The 16,131-nt window shown below is 44.3% G+C and overlaps 1 protein-coding gene across 2 annotated transcripts in view; it reads left to right on the plus strand.

Annotated features, from left to right (window-relative positions):
- Positions 1–13,094: 13,094 nt before the first annotated feature.
- UBQLN1 (ubiquilin 1) overlaps positions 13,095–16,131 on the plus strand; it is a 52,430-nt gene continuing 49,393 nt past the window's right edge. For both annotated transcript variants that reach the window (XM_032840560.1, XM_032840561.1), the window contains exon 1: positions 13,095–13,393. In XM_032840560.1, the coding sequence (XP_032696451.1) occupies positions 13,214–13,393 (180 nt within the window). In that variant the 5' untranslated portion in view covers positions 13,095–13,213. The remainder of the gene's footprint in view (positions 13,394–16,131) is intronic.

Below are 16,131 nucleotides of genomic sequence, written 5' to 3' on the forward strand. Positions count from 1 at the left end.
GAAGAGCATATGACTCTTGATCGTGGGGTCATGAGTTGGAAGCCCATGTTGGGCATAGAGATTAATAAATAAATAAATAAATAAATAAACTTTTTTAAAAAGGCAACTGCTAAGCTGTCTTTCCCTTAAGTCTATCATGCTAATCTTAGATCTATCCAGAGATGACAGTAGGGTCAGAGTTCTTGTTGGTGTGTGTGTGTGTGTGTGTGTGTGTGTGTGCTTACAATCCAAACTGTTAGGAGGAGGTTTGGCCCCCTCAGCTTTTTCTGAGGCCAACTAATTCTTGTGGGAAAGAATTTAACTATTTTCTCCGCCCCACATTGAGTTTACGATGCTGATGAGGTAACCCAATGTGAGACAGGAATCCATCAGAATCCTAGAGGAGAACACAGGCAGTAACCTCTTCGATATCAGCCACAGCAACTTCTTTCAAGATATGTCTCCAAAGGCAAAGGAAATAAAAACGAAAATGAACTTTTGGGACTTCATCAAGATCGAAAGCTTCTGATGGGGTAACCACCCAAAGACTGAGAAACAGACTCAAAGAAACATAGATAAACGCTTACAGTCTGCCCTTCCATCATGGAAAAATTTCCCCTAGTTTTGACATAGAATCTGACATTGAATTTGAGAGATGTTATTTCAATAACAGGCAGGAGATGCCTCAGATTAAGGAGGACTTCTCAAAAAAGGTCATCTGCCATGGGACACAAACCCCAGCCACAGCTGGGAAATGTGGCAGTGGCCTGACACAATTCCTAAAGCTGGAATCATGTGAGCGAATGCTGGCTCTGCTGCTTGACACAGGGCTTGGGCCACATGGATAACACTAGAAGTCTGCTTAAGCTGCAGTCAACCATTGCACCACTTCCCACAGTCAAGGCACCTCGCTTCCAGCACGCAATCACCCTCCTTACATGCCCCTTACATCCTTCCTTCTTCCTGTGTGCCAGCCTCTGCTGCTTTAAGAGAAAGATGATTAGGAGAGCCCCAAGGTTGCCCTGTCACCAAGGGGAACCAAAGGTCTATGCAGCCAACAAGTATGCTGGGCAACTTTGGGGAGGAGAGGAACTCACCCCTGTGTGGCTGTGCTGGAGACACATGCCCAAGCCACCATTCTAACAGTTCCACAGAGACCTGGCATGTGGACTCAGCCAATAGGATTTGGGCAGGCTTCCTCTGGGGAGAGAGACTACCAGGACCCTGCAGCTGGGGCACTCCAGGCAGTTCAAAGTGCTATTGTCGTTAGTTTTACATCTGAATGTCTATGAGGAATTGATGTGTTAGGTGCTTGTGTTCCTCTCCTCTAAGTGCCAGGCAAGATTCTCCTGACTGGGGAGAGCAATCACTTAGGGAAATGCTAGTACCTCTGAAGCTCCACAGTTTGAGCTGCAAGTCCATGGGTCTGATGATCTTGCCAATCAGAGCTTCCTCTTGCCAGAGGTGCCAGCGAGGGCTTTGGGACCCAGCCTCCTTAACCTAGCTACTGCGTACACCCCACCCCTTTTGAAGAGCAGCTACTGAGCTCTTGTTGCAACGGAGGGCCTGACTGGTAAAGGTCTTGCAACTGGCAGCTTGCTACTCCTATTTTGGGGTGGGTCAACTTGGACTGAATGACTGTCCAAGTGAGAAAGCCTCAATAAGTCTTGCTTGTCAGATGGAAATGGCATATCCAAGACTGCATCTGCTCTGGCCCTTGTGTCACCTTGGCTTTATAAGAACAACTGGGAGCTACCCCCTGAGAGAAGCTCTATCCTTGCCTTCTCCTCCCTTTGACTTTTCTGCTGGAAGCAAAACCACTGGTTCAATGGAGCTCTCGATCCACAGTTCCCCCTACATGCCTGGGTTTGATTCACTGATGGTTTGGCTATAGTTTCAGAACTGTAACAGCCGTTCAAGTCAGTGTCAACGAGTAGAACCAAAAGCGGAACCCTCAGTGGGCAGAATTCAAGGCCCCTCTATTTCTGCCCTATTGACTCTTGGGCTATTGCCAATGGTCTGGCTCTTTGGTTTGAACTTGGAAAGCCACAGACAGACTGGCAGATGGAATAGATCCCTCCTCTTTGGGGACGTGAACTATGGAAACAAATGACAGCTGTGGAGCCAACCACATGCGTCTCTCATGGAGATGTCCCTGGAAGGGCCCATTCTGAGGAAGACTGCCTAGAGTCCAGCTTCTGGCAGAGTTTTGTGCTGCCCTGACCACCACTGCCATCTGCATCTGTCACCATGCCGGGCACAGTCCGCACCAGTCATAGACTGGGTGCAGAGTATAGGAATTAAAGTTTCTCATGCAAAGAGAAACTACCCTACCACTGCCTGCCATACCAGGACTCCTGACAAAAGGTGACACATTTGTTTCACAGCGAAGGAGCCCACCCTGCGAGAGTGTGGCCCCGCCTACTCCTGGATTCCTTTAGGCTTGTGATCCTCTCCCCAGGCGACCAGGGGCGCCTCCCTGCCTTTGATGCTGTTTGAGCTTCAGTGTTACTGTTCCAGTCCAATTGACTGACTCTACTCACATCATGTGGTTCTTGAAGCTAATCTGTGTCACGTGTTAGGCTTTCTGGACTGTTTGCAGCCCGAAAATGGTGTACTTTTTATTGCAAAAGCTACTCAATGATGGGCTAATGGTCAAGGTACTTAATGGACTTCCCATGCTTTCTGCTAATCACAGGCATCTGGTAGTGTCGAGTGTTGGAACAGTTCACTTCAGAAATCAACTCAAAAAGATTTCTTACTCATTATCCCTCGCCTTCTCCTAGTTCATAGACATTAGCTGGGATATTTTGGTCACTGCATGTGGCTGTTCACAGAAAGGAAGCATCTCCTCTTGGCCACTCCCTAGATTATGAGAAGGACAAATGGGTGGGGTGAGGAGTTCACGTAAAGACTTTGAAAATCCAGCAGTCTCCCCGAGGCATTCTTGGGCCTGCAGCTTCTCTTTCCCCTAATGGCAACTGAAGACTAGCCTGGTTGGTATACTCTCTTGGTGGCACCAAGTTGGTGGGACCTCTTGGTACCGCACCCCCCTTCTGGATGGGGGCCTAAGGGATTTAAAGTTAATTCTATGTCAGCTACCTGGATTCTCCTGTTGGACTGATATGGGCCTAGTGCGTAGAGATAATAACTACATAGCTGAGCAGAGTCTCTCCGTGTTCCCTTATAGTGGCCTGTGAGGGCCCACAGGGAACATAATGGATCTCCATAAGTTTTAGAAAAATGTCCTCATCCCTTTTGCATCTTACCATCTGGACACTAGGTCTGGGTGTAAGTGGGAGATGGCTAGGGAAAAAGTGAAAGGGGAAACACTGGTATTTTGGTGGTGGAAGTAAGCAATCCCAACACCAGGGAAAAGAACGTCTTGGACATTGGGAAGCACAGGAGAGGGAGAGACATTAATAATCCTCCATATTTCCAAGCTACCCCTGGACCTTTCTTCATAAAGGAAAGCACTCAGGTAAGGTTCCCCTGAGCCAATACCAAATTTAATTGACTGTTGGGTCTGCTGTACCCCACCAGATAGCTCTGACCACAACTGATCACCATTCTCCATGGATTTAATAAGAGGCTGATTGAAAATGGCAGGGAATGGCCCAGCCCCTGAACCTTTCATGCAAATTATTGTCAGTATCTCTGGATATCTTTCCCACTCGCATTTTCCTGGAGCCTTCACTAGTCCTGTGGACTGAATGAATGCCACCTGGACAAACAGTTTTGACTAGACTCCGTAAATAAGGACTAGGCTCAATTCAAGCAGATCGAGGAACCCGAAGGCCTACCAACTGGCTGGGAGGCCACCATGAAGACACTGTCAACCTGTGCCCCCCAACTGATGTAGATCACAACTGGGAAGGGGGCAGGTGCAGCTTGTGAGGTCCCAGGACTGGGCTTTTTATGTGGAAGTCAGGAGTTGACTTGCTTCCTCTTGAAAACAACAGTGGCTTGCACCTTGGGAGTGGTCATAAGAGAACTTCAAGTGTTTAAGAAAATACCATTAGGAGATCCCAGAGCCCTAGAGAGATAACAGGGAGAACTCTCCCAAATGATGCTGCCCTTGATAACTTGGATGAGTTTCTCCGAGGGATAACTTTCTGTTTGTATGCAACCTGCGTGCAGTTATTTGTATGACGAGAACCAACCGCCCAGTTAGAAGCAGTGGAATAAAATTTGTCCTGACTTTAGCTGAAGAGATCAATGTTTCCCATTGCCCTGGAAGGCACTCAAGTAAGCTTTATCATTCATACAAATGCCCTAGATTTCCTCCTTGCGGGCCACAGTGAAGGACATACAATTGCTAATGCAGCTGCTTTGCCTAGATTAATGACCTTGGGCCAAGGGGAAAAGTCAATACAGAAAAGTATCTAGGAGGCAGCCAAAGTAGACCTTGTTGGTTAATGGGATTAGTTCAGCTGATTTGGTCTGGACCCCTGAGGAGTACAATTACTAATGGCTGGCCTCATCCTGCTACTTAGAATCCTGTTGATATTAGCTTTATTAAGGGCTGTATGAAACAAACTGAATGGGTTTTACCTCCAGCCTCTGGTGGGCAGTTTAATCAGAATGATGAACAGTGTGGCATACTCATGGGAAAGTTTGCCAGAAGCCAAGAAAGTGTAGAAACAAGGGCTAGATATTCCCAGGAGGTAGTTCTTTGTGGGTCTTTCCTAATTCTGCACATACTGGGAATACAGGCGCTCACTGCATGGGGTGGTGGGCAGAATAATGGCTCTCCCAGGATGTCCACATGCTAATCCCTGGGACCTATGAATCTGTCATTTGAAACACAAAAGGCATTCTACAGTTGTGGTTAGGGTCCTGAGATAGGGAAATTATCCTGGATTATCTGGGACGGGCAATGTCATCACAAGGGTCCTTATAAGTGAGAGAGGGGGTCAGAAAAGTCAGAGATTGACAATGGAAGCGGAGATTGGAGTAACTTGGTCCCAAGCCAAAGAATGTGAACGCTCTCTATAGGCTGAAAACGGCAAGGAACAGATTCTCCTCTAGAGCCTCCAGAAGGAACACAGCCTCTGATTTTTGCCCTTTAGATTCATTTTGGAGGGAAGGGGGGTTGGGAGAGTGGGGAGCTGGGGTAATTGGGTGAAGGGCATTAAGGAGGGCACTTGGTTTACGTCAATAATGAGCACTGAGTATTATATACAACTGATGAATCACTAAATTCTACCCTGAAATTAATAATACACAACATGTTAACTAACTTGAATTTAGATAAGACAATGACAAAAAATGAAAACAAAATGGTACACACTTTCAAAAGGTGTAAGATTAAACTCTCGGGATGTCAGGTACAGCATCATGACTATAGTTAACAATACCATATTGAATATGTGAAGGTTACTAAGAGTATATCTTAAAACTTCTAATCACAAAGAACAAATGTAACTATGTGAGATGATAGGTATTAATTAATAGTAGTTATTAATTAATGGTATTATTATTAATTAATGGTAATCATTTTGCAATATATGCATACATCAAACCATGTTTTACACCTTAAGTTTATATAATATGTCAGTTCTATCTCAATAAAACTGGGGAGAAAAAGAAAAAGAAAGATCCGCTTTGGACTTCTGACCTCCAGAATTGTAAAATAACAAATCTCTCATTTCAAGCCACTGAATTTGTGGTTATTGGTCATAGCTACAATAGAAAACTGCCTTTGTTCTGGACTTGTTTTTCAAAGGTATTTGTATAGTGAACATCTTTGAGGCTATCAGATCTCCCCGCAGAGCAAAGATCTGCAGGTTTACTGCCCACTTAGCAGATCCAAGTTCCCCAAGTTTGGGGTTCCTCTCTTAGAATGCAACCCACTCTGTGCACAGGTGTCATTGGCCCCCTCTGTATCCTTCTGCAGAAGTTAGGGCTTGGGGAACTGGTGCAAGAAAATGCTGAAACACTGGCTACTGTTACCGCTGTTAGTAACAAAGTATTTTGTTTCTGGTCTAGGATTCTTGTATCTTCTTGCCAGCATTCCTGAAACTGTTAGCTTGTAATAGGGAAAAATATCAGAGTGTTCACAGTACTTGATAGATGATAGAACAACTCAGATAACCCACGGCTGTTGTTCTGTCTTCACTTTTAACCCATTTGGAAACTAAGTTTGTAAGAACTATTTGGATGAAATAGAATGATGAGAAGATTATACAGTTTTTAAAAAACACCTCTCAGCTTCCTGTATAAAATATCTCAACAGGTTAACTTCTTTTTTTTTTTTTTAAGATTTTATTTATTTACTTGAGAGAGAGAGCATGGAGGGAAGGGCATAGGACAGGGGGATAAGCAGGTTCCTCACTGAGCAGGGAGGCTTGACCCCAGAACCCCAGGATCATGATTTGAGCCAAAGGCAGACACTTAAGCAACTGAGCCACCCAGGTGCCCGTCAACAGGTTAACTCCTTGAGTGCTACAAAACTCTCCAACACCCAGAAGAATTTTTGTTTCCCAGAAGCATTTTATCTTCTGGAATTCCTAAATGATTTGCTTCATGCAGTAGGTTTTGCACACTTTAACCTACAGAGAGCACCTAAAATTTCCCCATGGTTCCTTTACTTGGTTTATGCAACACGAGGGCAGACTCTTCATGTAATGTAACCTCCTAAGGTCAGGAAACACATTCAAAATACTTATGTGTTGAATAAAGTTGTCTTCTGAAAAGAAATCACTGGGCTTGGAATTCTATACAGAATAAAGCTCAGCTTGAGTCTAATTATAAAAATATTTATTGTTGTATTTATATGTTTCCAGGAGAACCAGTCTTACCACTTTTGTAAGATAGTCAACGCTTGCGCTAGGGACGGTGAATCAGGATATCAGTAGTACCTGTTCATAAGAGAGGTCAAAAGAGAATAGACCTAGAATATTTTTAGACATTTTCATAAGGCCCTGGGAAATTCCAGACTACTGATAAGAACTGAGGAGGTGAAAAGAAATAACTGTGGTTAAATTCAAGTTCATAATGGAATCCTGGAAATACCCAAATCGGGGGAAAATCCATAAGGGTTTATCATGACTATTAAAGTGACTCAGAATTAAAGAGACTTTGTAATGAAATATGGTTCTTTGTACAGCAGTGGTTCTCAACCAGGGGCAGTTTGTCTCCTGGAGACATTAGGCGGAATTTAGAGTCATTTGATTCTCATGCTAGGGGTGGGATGGGCTGGGGGCACTACTGGCATTTAGTGAGTAGAGGTCAGAGATGCTGCTAAATGCAGGTGAAGCCCCCACAACAAAGCATTATCTGACCCTAAATGTCAGTGGTGTCAAGGTTGAGAAACCCTGCTGTACAAGAAGGTTAAGAAACAGTGCCTGGCTGGCTCAGTCAGTAGAGCATGCAACTCTTGACCTCAGAGTCATGAGTTTGAGCCCCACATTGGGGACAGAAATTACTGTTAAAAAAAAAAAAAAAGTTAAAATTAAAAAAAATTAAAGTTAAAATTTTAAAAAGTTCTATTGGTTGGTAGAATCATTCTGTGTCTTGACTGTGGTTATGGTTACCCAAATCTATACATTGGATTAAACTGGAGAGAACCACACAAACACACACCTGTACACAAATGAATACAGGTTAAAAATCATGGTGCAAACTGAATAAGGTGTGCAGTCTAGTTGATATCAATTTCCTAGTTTGATCATAGGCAACAGGTTAAGATGTCACCACTGGGGAAAACTGGGTGAAGGGTATCTGGGTCTCTGTACTATTTGTGCAACTTCCTGTGAGGCTATCATTATTTCAAAATAGAAAGTAAAAATGTAGTGAGACTAGAACAAAATAAGGACCACAGGTGGATTCTTCAGAGGCCTGCCATATCTCCTTCTCTTGTGTGCTGCTGGCCCTTTCTTTGCTCCTGTACGTTCTGCAATGCCACGCGGAGCCGTGGGATCCTACTTTGCAACCTTCATTCAGAGCTTGTGGTGGAAGCATTCCACCCAGTGGTCTAGTTTCAGGTGGTGAATTAATAAGGCAAGCCCCTCTCATCACTACCACCTCTTCCTCAGCCCCAACGCTCAGAAACTTATTGAATGTTTTAGCCTATTCTCTTTGATTTTGAAGTACCCCTAAAGATAGTTGTGGACTGTTCCTAGGGTGTGGACCACACTTAAGATCAGTGCTCTAGCAGAATTTCTTTTTCTTTCTTTTTTAAAGATTTTATTTGTTTACTTACTTATTTATTTATTTGACACAGAGAGAGAGAGAGAGCGAGAGCATGCACAAGCAGGGGGAGTGGGAGAAGCAGGCTCCCCCTGAGCAGGGATTCTGATGCGGGGCTTGATCCCAGGACCCTGGGATCATAACCTGAGCCAAAGCCAGAGGCTTAATGACTGAGCCACCCAGGCTCCTCTCTAGCAGAATTTCTATTTCTCACCATTGCATCACAATGTTGCCTGTTCACAAGCTTAACAAAATCATACCTATTCCTTAAGGCCTGGCGCCAATCATTTCCTTCAGAATTCTTCTCTGACTCACCCACCTTCCCCTCCCTCACCCCAAGCAGGAATAAGTAATGCTTCCTTCCTCTGAACTTATTGCAAAGCAAAGAAGTTTCAAGGGGTGTAGGTACAAATCTATTATCTTTCTATCTGTCACTATGCCATAAACCTTGGGTATAAAATGATCTATTGATTCAAATGAATTTCCTCTCTAGTAGAGACATGACAATTCAACACTTCAGTTCAAAAGTAAATGCTCTCATGCCAAGTTAGTTTGGGTACTGGGGGCTACATATAACGATTAAGACTTAATCCCTGTTTTCAAGGACCTTGTCTAACAAAGGAGATATGCACACAATCAAGTGTAATACAAGGCATGACACCAAAAAGGTAATAAAGCTATATGAAAATATGGAGTGTTTCAAGACAATTTCTGATCAAAAAGGTTATCAGGGAAAAATTGTTAGGGAAAGTCACATTTCAGGTGAAGCTTGACAGGGGTAAAACAATGGAGTCAACATGAGAGGAAAGAATCTACTTGTAGTGAAAATGTTGCGTTGAAGACTTGAGGCAGGAAAGTGCAGGATAGGCTTGGAGAGCTTAGGGGACCCATTTGGTTGGGGGTAAGAGATGAAGGAGAAGCAATGTCTTTTGGTCAGAGAGGGCCTGGACACCATACCCCGAAGTTTAGATATTGTTCTAAAACTTTGGTGAGAGCTCATGAAAAATTTCTAAGCGTCATAACCAAAGCTTAATTATAGAAGGATAAGTTGGCAACAAAGAAGAGACAGTTTTGAAGAAGGAGCCTTTACCCTGAGGCAGAAGAACTTCTGTAGGATGTTATGGTTGTAATCTAGGCCAGAGTAAATAAGGGTGAGAGTTGTACTGGTGGCAGAAGAATAGTTTTAGATAATAGAAACTATGTTACAGGTGATGAATTGTTAGGTAAATTGTTCTAATAATTATGACGGGGGATCAAAGAAAAAAAATTGATTCCATAGGTGTGGGTGTTCAAGGTGTGTTAGAGAGGGGGCATCAATAATGGGCACAATGTGTGTGTGTGTGTGTGTGTGTGTGTGTGTGTAATGACTTGAAGGAATGACCAGAGGTGAGGAAAACATAATGTATGAGGGCTTCTTTTTTTTTTTAATTTTTTAAAGATTTTATTTATTTATTTGACAGACAGAGATTACAAGTAGGCAGAGAGGCAGGCAGAGAGAGAGGAGGAAGCAGGCTCCCTGCTGAGCAGAGAGCCCGATTCGGGGCTTGATCCCAGGACTCCGAGATCATGACCTGAGCTGAAGGCAGAGGCTTTAACCCACTGAGCCACCCAGGCGCCCCGTATGAGGGCTTCTAAATATGTATGACTGCAGTGGAGTGTATCTATAGGGTAATGGGAATGAAACTTGCAAGTCCAACCAGGAATGAACTTGAATTTCTAGTTAAGAAAGATGGTCTTTGGGGACGCCTGGGTGGCTCAGTTGGTTAAGCAGCTGCCTTCGGCTCAGGTCATAATCCCAGCGTCCTGGGATCAAGTCCCACATCGGGCTCCTTGCTCGGCGGGGAGCCTGCTTCTCCCTCTGCCTCTGCCTGCCATTCTGTCTGCCTGTGCTCATTCTCTCTCCCTCTCTCTCTCTGACAAATAAATAAAATCTTTATAAAAAAAAAAAAAGAAAGATGGTCTTTATTTTCCAGGCAATTCTGTCTGCTTGTGCTCATTCTCTCCCTCTCTCTCTCTGACAAATAAATAAAATCTTTATAAAAAAAAAAAAAGAAAGATGGTCTTTATTTTCCAGGCAACACAGAACTTCCGATGGATTTTGAGTAGGGGAGTAACATGATGAATGCATGTTATTTATACTACTTGTTTGACGTGACATGTATACTACCTTGTGTTGTAGTACTTTGTGTACACGTAGTACCTGTGTATATACCTTGTGTTGAAGCTTCATAAGTTCTTCGACACAGCATTAAAATGTGCTCAATAAATTCGTGTCGGTTGAATTAATTGCCTCACTTTGTCAAGGAAGAATTCTTCTACCTTGTGAACAATGACCTTTTACCATTGTACTTGAAATTTGGATGTCTGGCTCATATTGGCTTGTAAGAACTGACTGGTAAAATTTCAGGACTCTGGTGAGCAAGATGGTAGCTTGAGATGGGCTATTTTGCAAATATTTACCTCAAGGAAATTGGCAAATGCTATTAATCAAAACTTGTTTTTTGGAGATCTGGTCATTAAACGTTTACCAGCATGTCACTGCTCTCCCCCTTACTTCTCTTTCTCCTCATCCAAAGAGCCTCTAGAGTTTCTGAGGACAGAGACTAAGTCTTATTTGTCTTGTATTCTCAACTAGTATTTGGACTTTGGTCATGCTCAATTGATGTTTGTAGAATGAATGAAGTATGCTTCTGTAATGTTTTTCCAACTGACCATTTAATGAAAAAAAAAGATTTAGAAGAAAATGCCTCAAGTAGACATGTAGACCCTGGGGTTCCATTCAGATCCTATGCCTGTTTTTTAAGTGGTTTTGGAACACCGCCACTAATTCATGTATATGTAGTCGATGGTTGGTTTGTGGTAGAGCTGATTATTTGAGATAGAGAATGTAGGCCCTGCAAAGCCCAACATATTTATCATCTAGATTTCTCCGGAAATTTGTTGATCCCCTTCTAGAGCCCCATTACCAACGGTTCCTTAAAAGGTAGGATTATTTCTAAAAAGTGGCATCTCAGTCATTAAACATCTGCCTAAGGCTCAGGTCATGATCCCAGGATCCTGGGTCAGAGCCCCATATCCAGTTCACTGCTCAGTGAGGAGCCTGCTTTTCCCTCTCCAGCTCCCCTGTGCTTGTGCTCCCTCTCTTGTGTCTCTGTCATAAATAAAATCTTAAAAAAATAAAAATAAAAAGGGGTATATATACCATGTATTCTTAGAGATAAATTGTATTGCCATAAATTGTGCACATACATTTTTTTTAGAAATTAAAAAAGACATAGATAATTACAGAGCAATTTCATAAGAACGGGGTTAGAGATAATGCTTGGTTGTCCAACGGTGGAACTTTCTACCTTGAGAAGTAGTGATTACCTCACACCTAGACACATGCAAGTAGTCACCCTTTAGCCACGTGTATCCTTCAGCAGGGAGCCTTGTGTATGTAATCTTGTCACCTTATTGCGCAATGCTGCCAGAAATCTTGTTGATGTCAAATGATGTCTATATTGCAATTTATTCTTTCATAACTCTTACACCCAGATTTCAAAGGGGTTCTGCTAAAAAGTAGTCTTCATGGGACATATTTTTTTGCCAGAACAGGGCTGGATTGTTTAAAAACAGAAATACAGACTGTGTCTTTGCATATTTGGGTCACAGTGGGCTGTCATAGTTCCCATTTGCGCAATACTGATTAATAAAGTTAATGTCCTAGGTTCTCTATTCCTTGCAAGTCATCTTTAAAGGCAAATGATGACGTCATTTCAAATTCAGGACTGTCAGGGGGAAAATAATCAACTTCTTATTTGTGCCCATACTTTACTGAAAACGACTTTTGAACAGCTAACTGCCTTTAAGGACACCTGAAGTCTGAACTGCGGCAGTAACTTGATTTGATAGAGTATAAAATGAACACCTCGGCTATATTAAACGGCCCAGGTGGGCGGGCAGTCCTTTTTCACCCTGTTTCTGTCCCACATGTTTTGATGGATAGTGTTCAGAGAATTCGGGACGCTTGCGCAGGACTGTCAGAGCGGGAGGAGAGGCCACTGTCAACAGAGGTGGCCTGATCGCCAGACCAGACCCGGCTGACCCGAGGGCGGGACTCTGTGGCCGTGGAGCAATGACTCCGCGGGACTGCGCAGGGTGTCTGCGGCCCATTTTTCCTTCGTTACGATGAAGATCGTTCCTCCATTAACTTAGCTTCCAACTCCCGCGCACCGGACCATAGGATCAACCATTAAAATCCTACAAGTAGGCAAACGGAAGGATGTTAAAGCCACAGCACAGCTCGCCAGCATTTTCACTCCCCTCCCGTCGGGGTACCTGGCGCTCGCAAAGGCGACGCGAGCGTGAGGGCGCGGAGGGGTAAGGCAAGGCCGCCGCGGGGTCTGCAGGGGGCGGGACACACGACCTGGACCACCAGCGCGCAGGCGCATGGGTGGCTGCAGCGCGCAGTGGTCGAGCCCCCCTTCTAGTAATTTCGCTAGTCGTGAGGTCATCACAGCGCGCCGTCACAGCACCTCCCAGAACCCCCTAATTTATTTTTTTCGCGAAGGGGATGAAATGAAATGAACTGATCTCTCCCGCCCCATTTTGCTTTTAGTCCTCCACTCCGGCTTCGCGCACCCTCTGAATAATGAAGCGGGAGAAGGAAAGAAAAGCAGCGGGAGGTGGCCGCGGGGCCGGCCGGGCATGACTCGGCGACGCTGCCAGCCGAGTTACCCGGCGTGCCCTGCGCGGCGCCGGCTGAGGGACGTGGGGGGAGGGGCGGGGAGGAGGAAGAGCGGCGGCGGCTGCGGATGTCGCTGCGACCGAGCGGCGTCTGAACACACGGCGGCTGCCGAGCGCCGGAGCCGGGCCTGCGCCGGAGCCCACACCGAGCTCCGCGGCCCCTCGCCTGCCAGGGCGGCCTTGCACCCGTTGTCGCTGAGGCGGCGTGCCGCGCATTCTCCGCTGCCCGGGCCGGCCGGCTCTGCCGTCTGCTGGCTCCCCCTCGCTCGCCCGCTCCCTCCTGCGCGCCTGAGTCACCGCCGCCGCCGCCGCCATGGCCGAGAGTGGTGAAAGCGGCGGCCCTCCGAGCTCCCAGGACAGCGCCGCCGCGGCCGAAGGTGCCGGCGCCCCCGCGGCCGCTGCCTCTGCGGAGCCCAAGATCATGAAAGTCACCGTGAAGACCCCGAAGGAGAAGGAGGAGTTCGCTGTGCCCGAGAATAGCTCCGTCCACCAGGTGAGGGCCGCCCTGGCCTCGGGCCCGGGGTGGGGGTGGCGGCAGGACCTCCGCCGGCGGTAGGACCTCCACCAGCGGCAGGAGGAGACGGTTTTGGAAGGGCCTGGGAGGGGGTCGTCCCCCGAGGTGCCCTCGGCCCCTCTCGCGGGTTGCTTCTCGAATTAGATCACACCCAAGTTCCTGGGTGTGCTCCTTGGGACACCGCAGAGGCTTGTGGCGGAGCCCCACGGCCTGTTTGTGGGACGCGCCGACGCCGCTTCCCTCCGCGCCCTCCTCCTGCTCTCGCGTCCGCCGACCACCAGCCTCCTCCCCCAGCTCCCCCGCCCCCCCGCCGACTCCCTCCGGCTGCTCACAAAGGAAAGGGACCACCGCAGCGCTCCGGGCGGGGTGGAGGCTGGGCTGGGGCGAGGGTTCGCTTTAGCCTCATCTGCGGTTTTGTCTCATGAATTAAAAAAAAAAAAAAAGGGGTGCTCATTGTTTCTACCTGCTTGCGGGTTAAGGTACATTTGGGGGCGAGGAGCACGTGTACATTTAGTTTTGCGTTTTGATGGCTGAAATTTATCCTACCTTGCAGTCTTCAAGAAAAAACCAACCCTGACGTAGAAATTGTTTTCAGGAGCATCTTAATAGTACTAGGCTTAAGGAGGAAAGGTGGATGACGACTTTCATTGATGACTTGCTGTTTTCTTTTTCGTATATTTATCTCAAATCTCTTAGGTGCCAGTCATTGGGAAGGTTTTTGTTTGATTTTAGAGGGATGGTAGCCACGTTTTGCAGATACTAGCGATTGCAGTCGAATAAAAGAGAACAAAATTAGAGTTAATGGAGAATATTACCAAATAATGTACTACTTAAAAGCTGTTGAGGTATACAGACTTGGCTGTTAAATTAAGAATCTTGAAGAATTCAACAAATTTGCTTTAGCTTATTGTTGAATGTGCATCCCAAGATATTTTTTCATAATTGTTGAATTGATCTCTGACGATCTAAAATAATGCGAAGTCTGTGAGGAAACAATTCCTGAGAGGTAAATGTAATTTTGAACAGAAATAGTAAAAAAAAAAAAAAAAAGGTTTATATAGTTCAGTTCTGAAAGGTGGTGTGTTTTGTGAAGCAGTAAATAGAGCGTACCATCACGGGAGTAACTTTTACCACCTACTGAATCACATTTTGGGGGGGTGTTCTCAATTGTATAAAAATTTCCTTTAACATCTTTGTTTTCCAACATACAGGAAGGTTGAAAGAGTGGTACGGTGAATATTCACATGTGCATCACCTACGTTTTGCTGTATTTGCTCTGTCATGCAACTAATCACATATTAGTTTCCTTTTTTGGGAGGCATTTCAGAGTGAGTTGCAAATACCACCATTAAATGTTTTTCACAAATACACGCACCTGTATGACCCAAAGCTTTATCAAGTTGCAGAACTTTATAGTTGACCGGAAAGTTCTCTCTTGACCTTTCCCAGTTGATTTAGTCCCACTCTCCTCCATCCACCACTGACTTCTTGTTTTTCACTGTTAGTCTGTTCTAGAACTTCATATAAGTGAGATGAGATAGTATGTACTCTTTTGGGTAAGGTTTTTTCACTCAGAGTAATGTTTTTGAGGTTCTTTCTTGTGTATACCAGTAATTTCTTCTTGCTGTGTTTCCCACTGTATGAATATGCCATAGTTAATGTACTCCTATTGAGGACCACCTGGGCTTCTAGCACTTGGTTGCCATGAACACTGTTGTACACATTTTTGTTGGACAGATGTGTTTCTCCTATTAAATACTTGGAAGTGGAATGATTGGGTGATAGGATAGCTATAGGCTTAGTTTTATAAAAAACTATGTTTTAAAAAAGAATTCTAACGTCTTAAAGTTCCACCTAGTGCATGGGAGTTCCTGTTGCTCCTCATCCCTCCTAGCATTTGATAGTGTCAATCTTTTTCATTTTAGCTCTTCTAGTATATGTGTAGCAATACTAACTTTTAAGCCTGTGGGTCGTCTTTCTAGGATTCCTAGTTCAGGTCTCTACTTTCCTACCTGCTTTTCAGCACTTTATTGTAAAAAATTAAGAAGAAAGAGTAAATATTTTATAAGTAGAAAAAGTCACTTAAGTCATTTTAAGATGTTCTGTGTGGGTTTGTTTTTGCTTTTTGTGACGGTGGCCTTAGAGGTTTAAAGTCTGTGGAAGTTTTAATCTTACTCTTCTGTAACCAAAGTAAATTTGTTAAATTAAAGCTTTTCCAAAGCAACTTACTCTAATGGCAGTTGAATTTTTATTCTGAAAAATGCTTTCTGCTGAAGCAGAAAACATGATTAAAAAAAAAAAGAAAACATGTAACACAGCACCAAGAACCTGAAGACAAGTTGAACTATCTGTGGGGTCTGTTAAGGGAAACACATACAGGAAAAATATGAGTGTAAGAAAAGCAATTTGCAGATGATTTGTAAATTTGACTTGAAGCACAAAGTATATCATTTTGTAACTTAAATTTTAATTAAATGGTTTGATTTAAACTACTTGTTACAGAGTAAAATTTGTCATTAAAATATATTTAATGACATATAAGATTCCATGTTCAGTAAAAATGCTCAGTAAAAAATTGGGAAATATTTGGTCCTGAAAATTTTTATCTAATTTTAAGATGAAGAGGGTATGGTAGGCAAAAGACTTAGAAAAGGAAAATATTGAAGGCTTAGACATTTTATAAGCAAATTCCATATTCTACAGTTAAGAATCTCTTT

This window comes from Lontra canadensis, unplaced genomic scaffold, assembly GCF_010015895.1.
Source record: "Lontra canadensis isolate GAN:19392208 unplaced genomic scaffold, GSC_riverotter_1.0 scaffold113, whole genome shotgun sequence".
Taxonomy (NCBI): Eukaryota; Metazoa; Chordata; class Mammalia; order Carnivora; family Mustelidae; genus Lontra; species Lontra canadensis.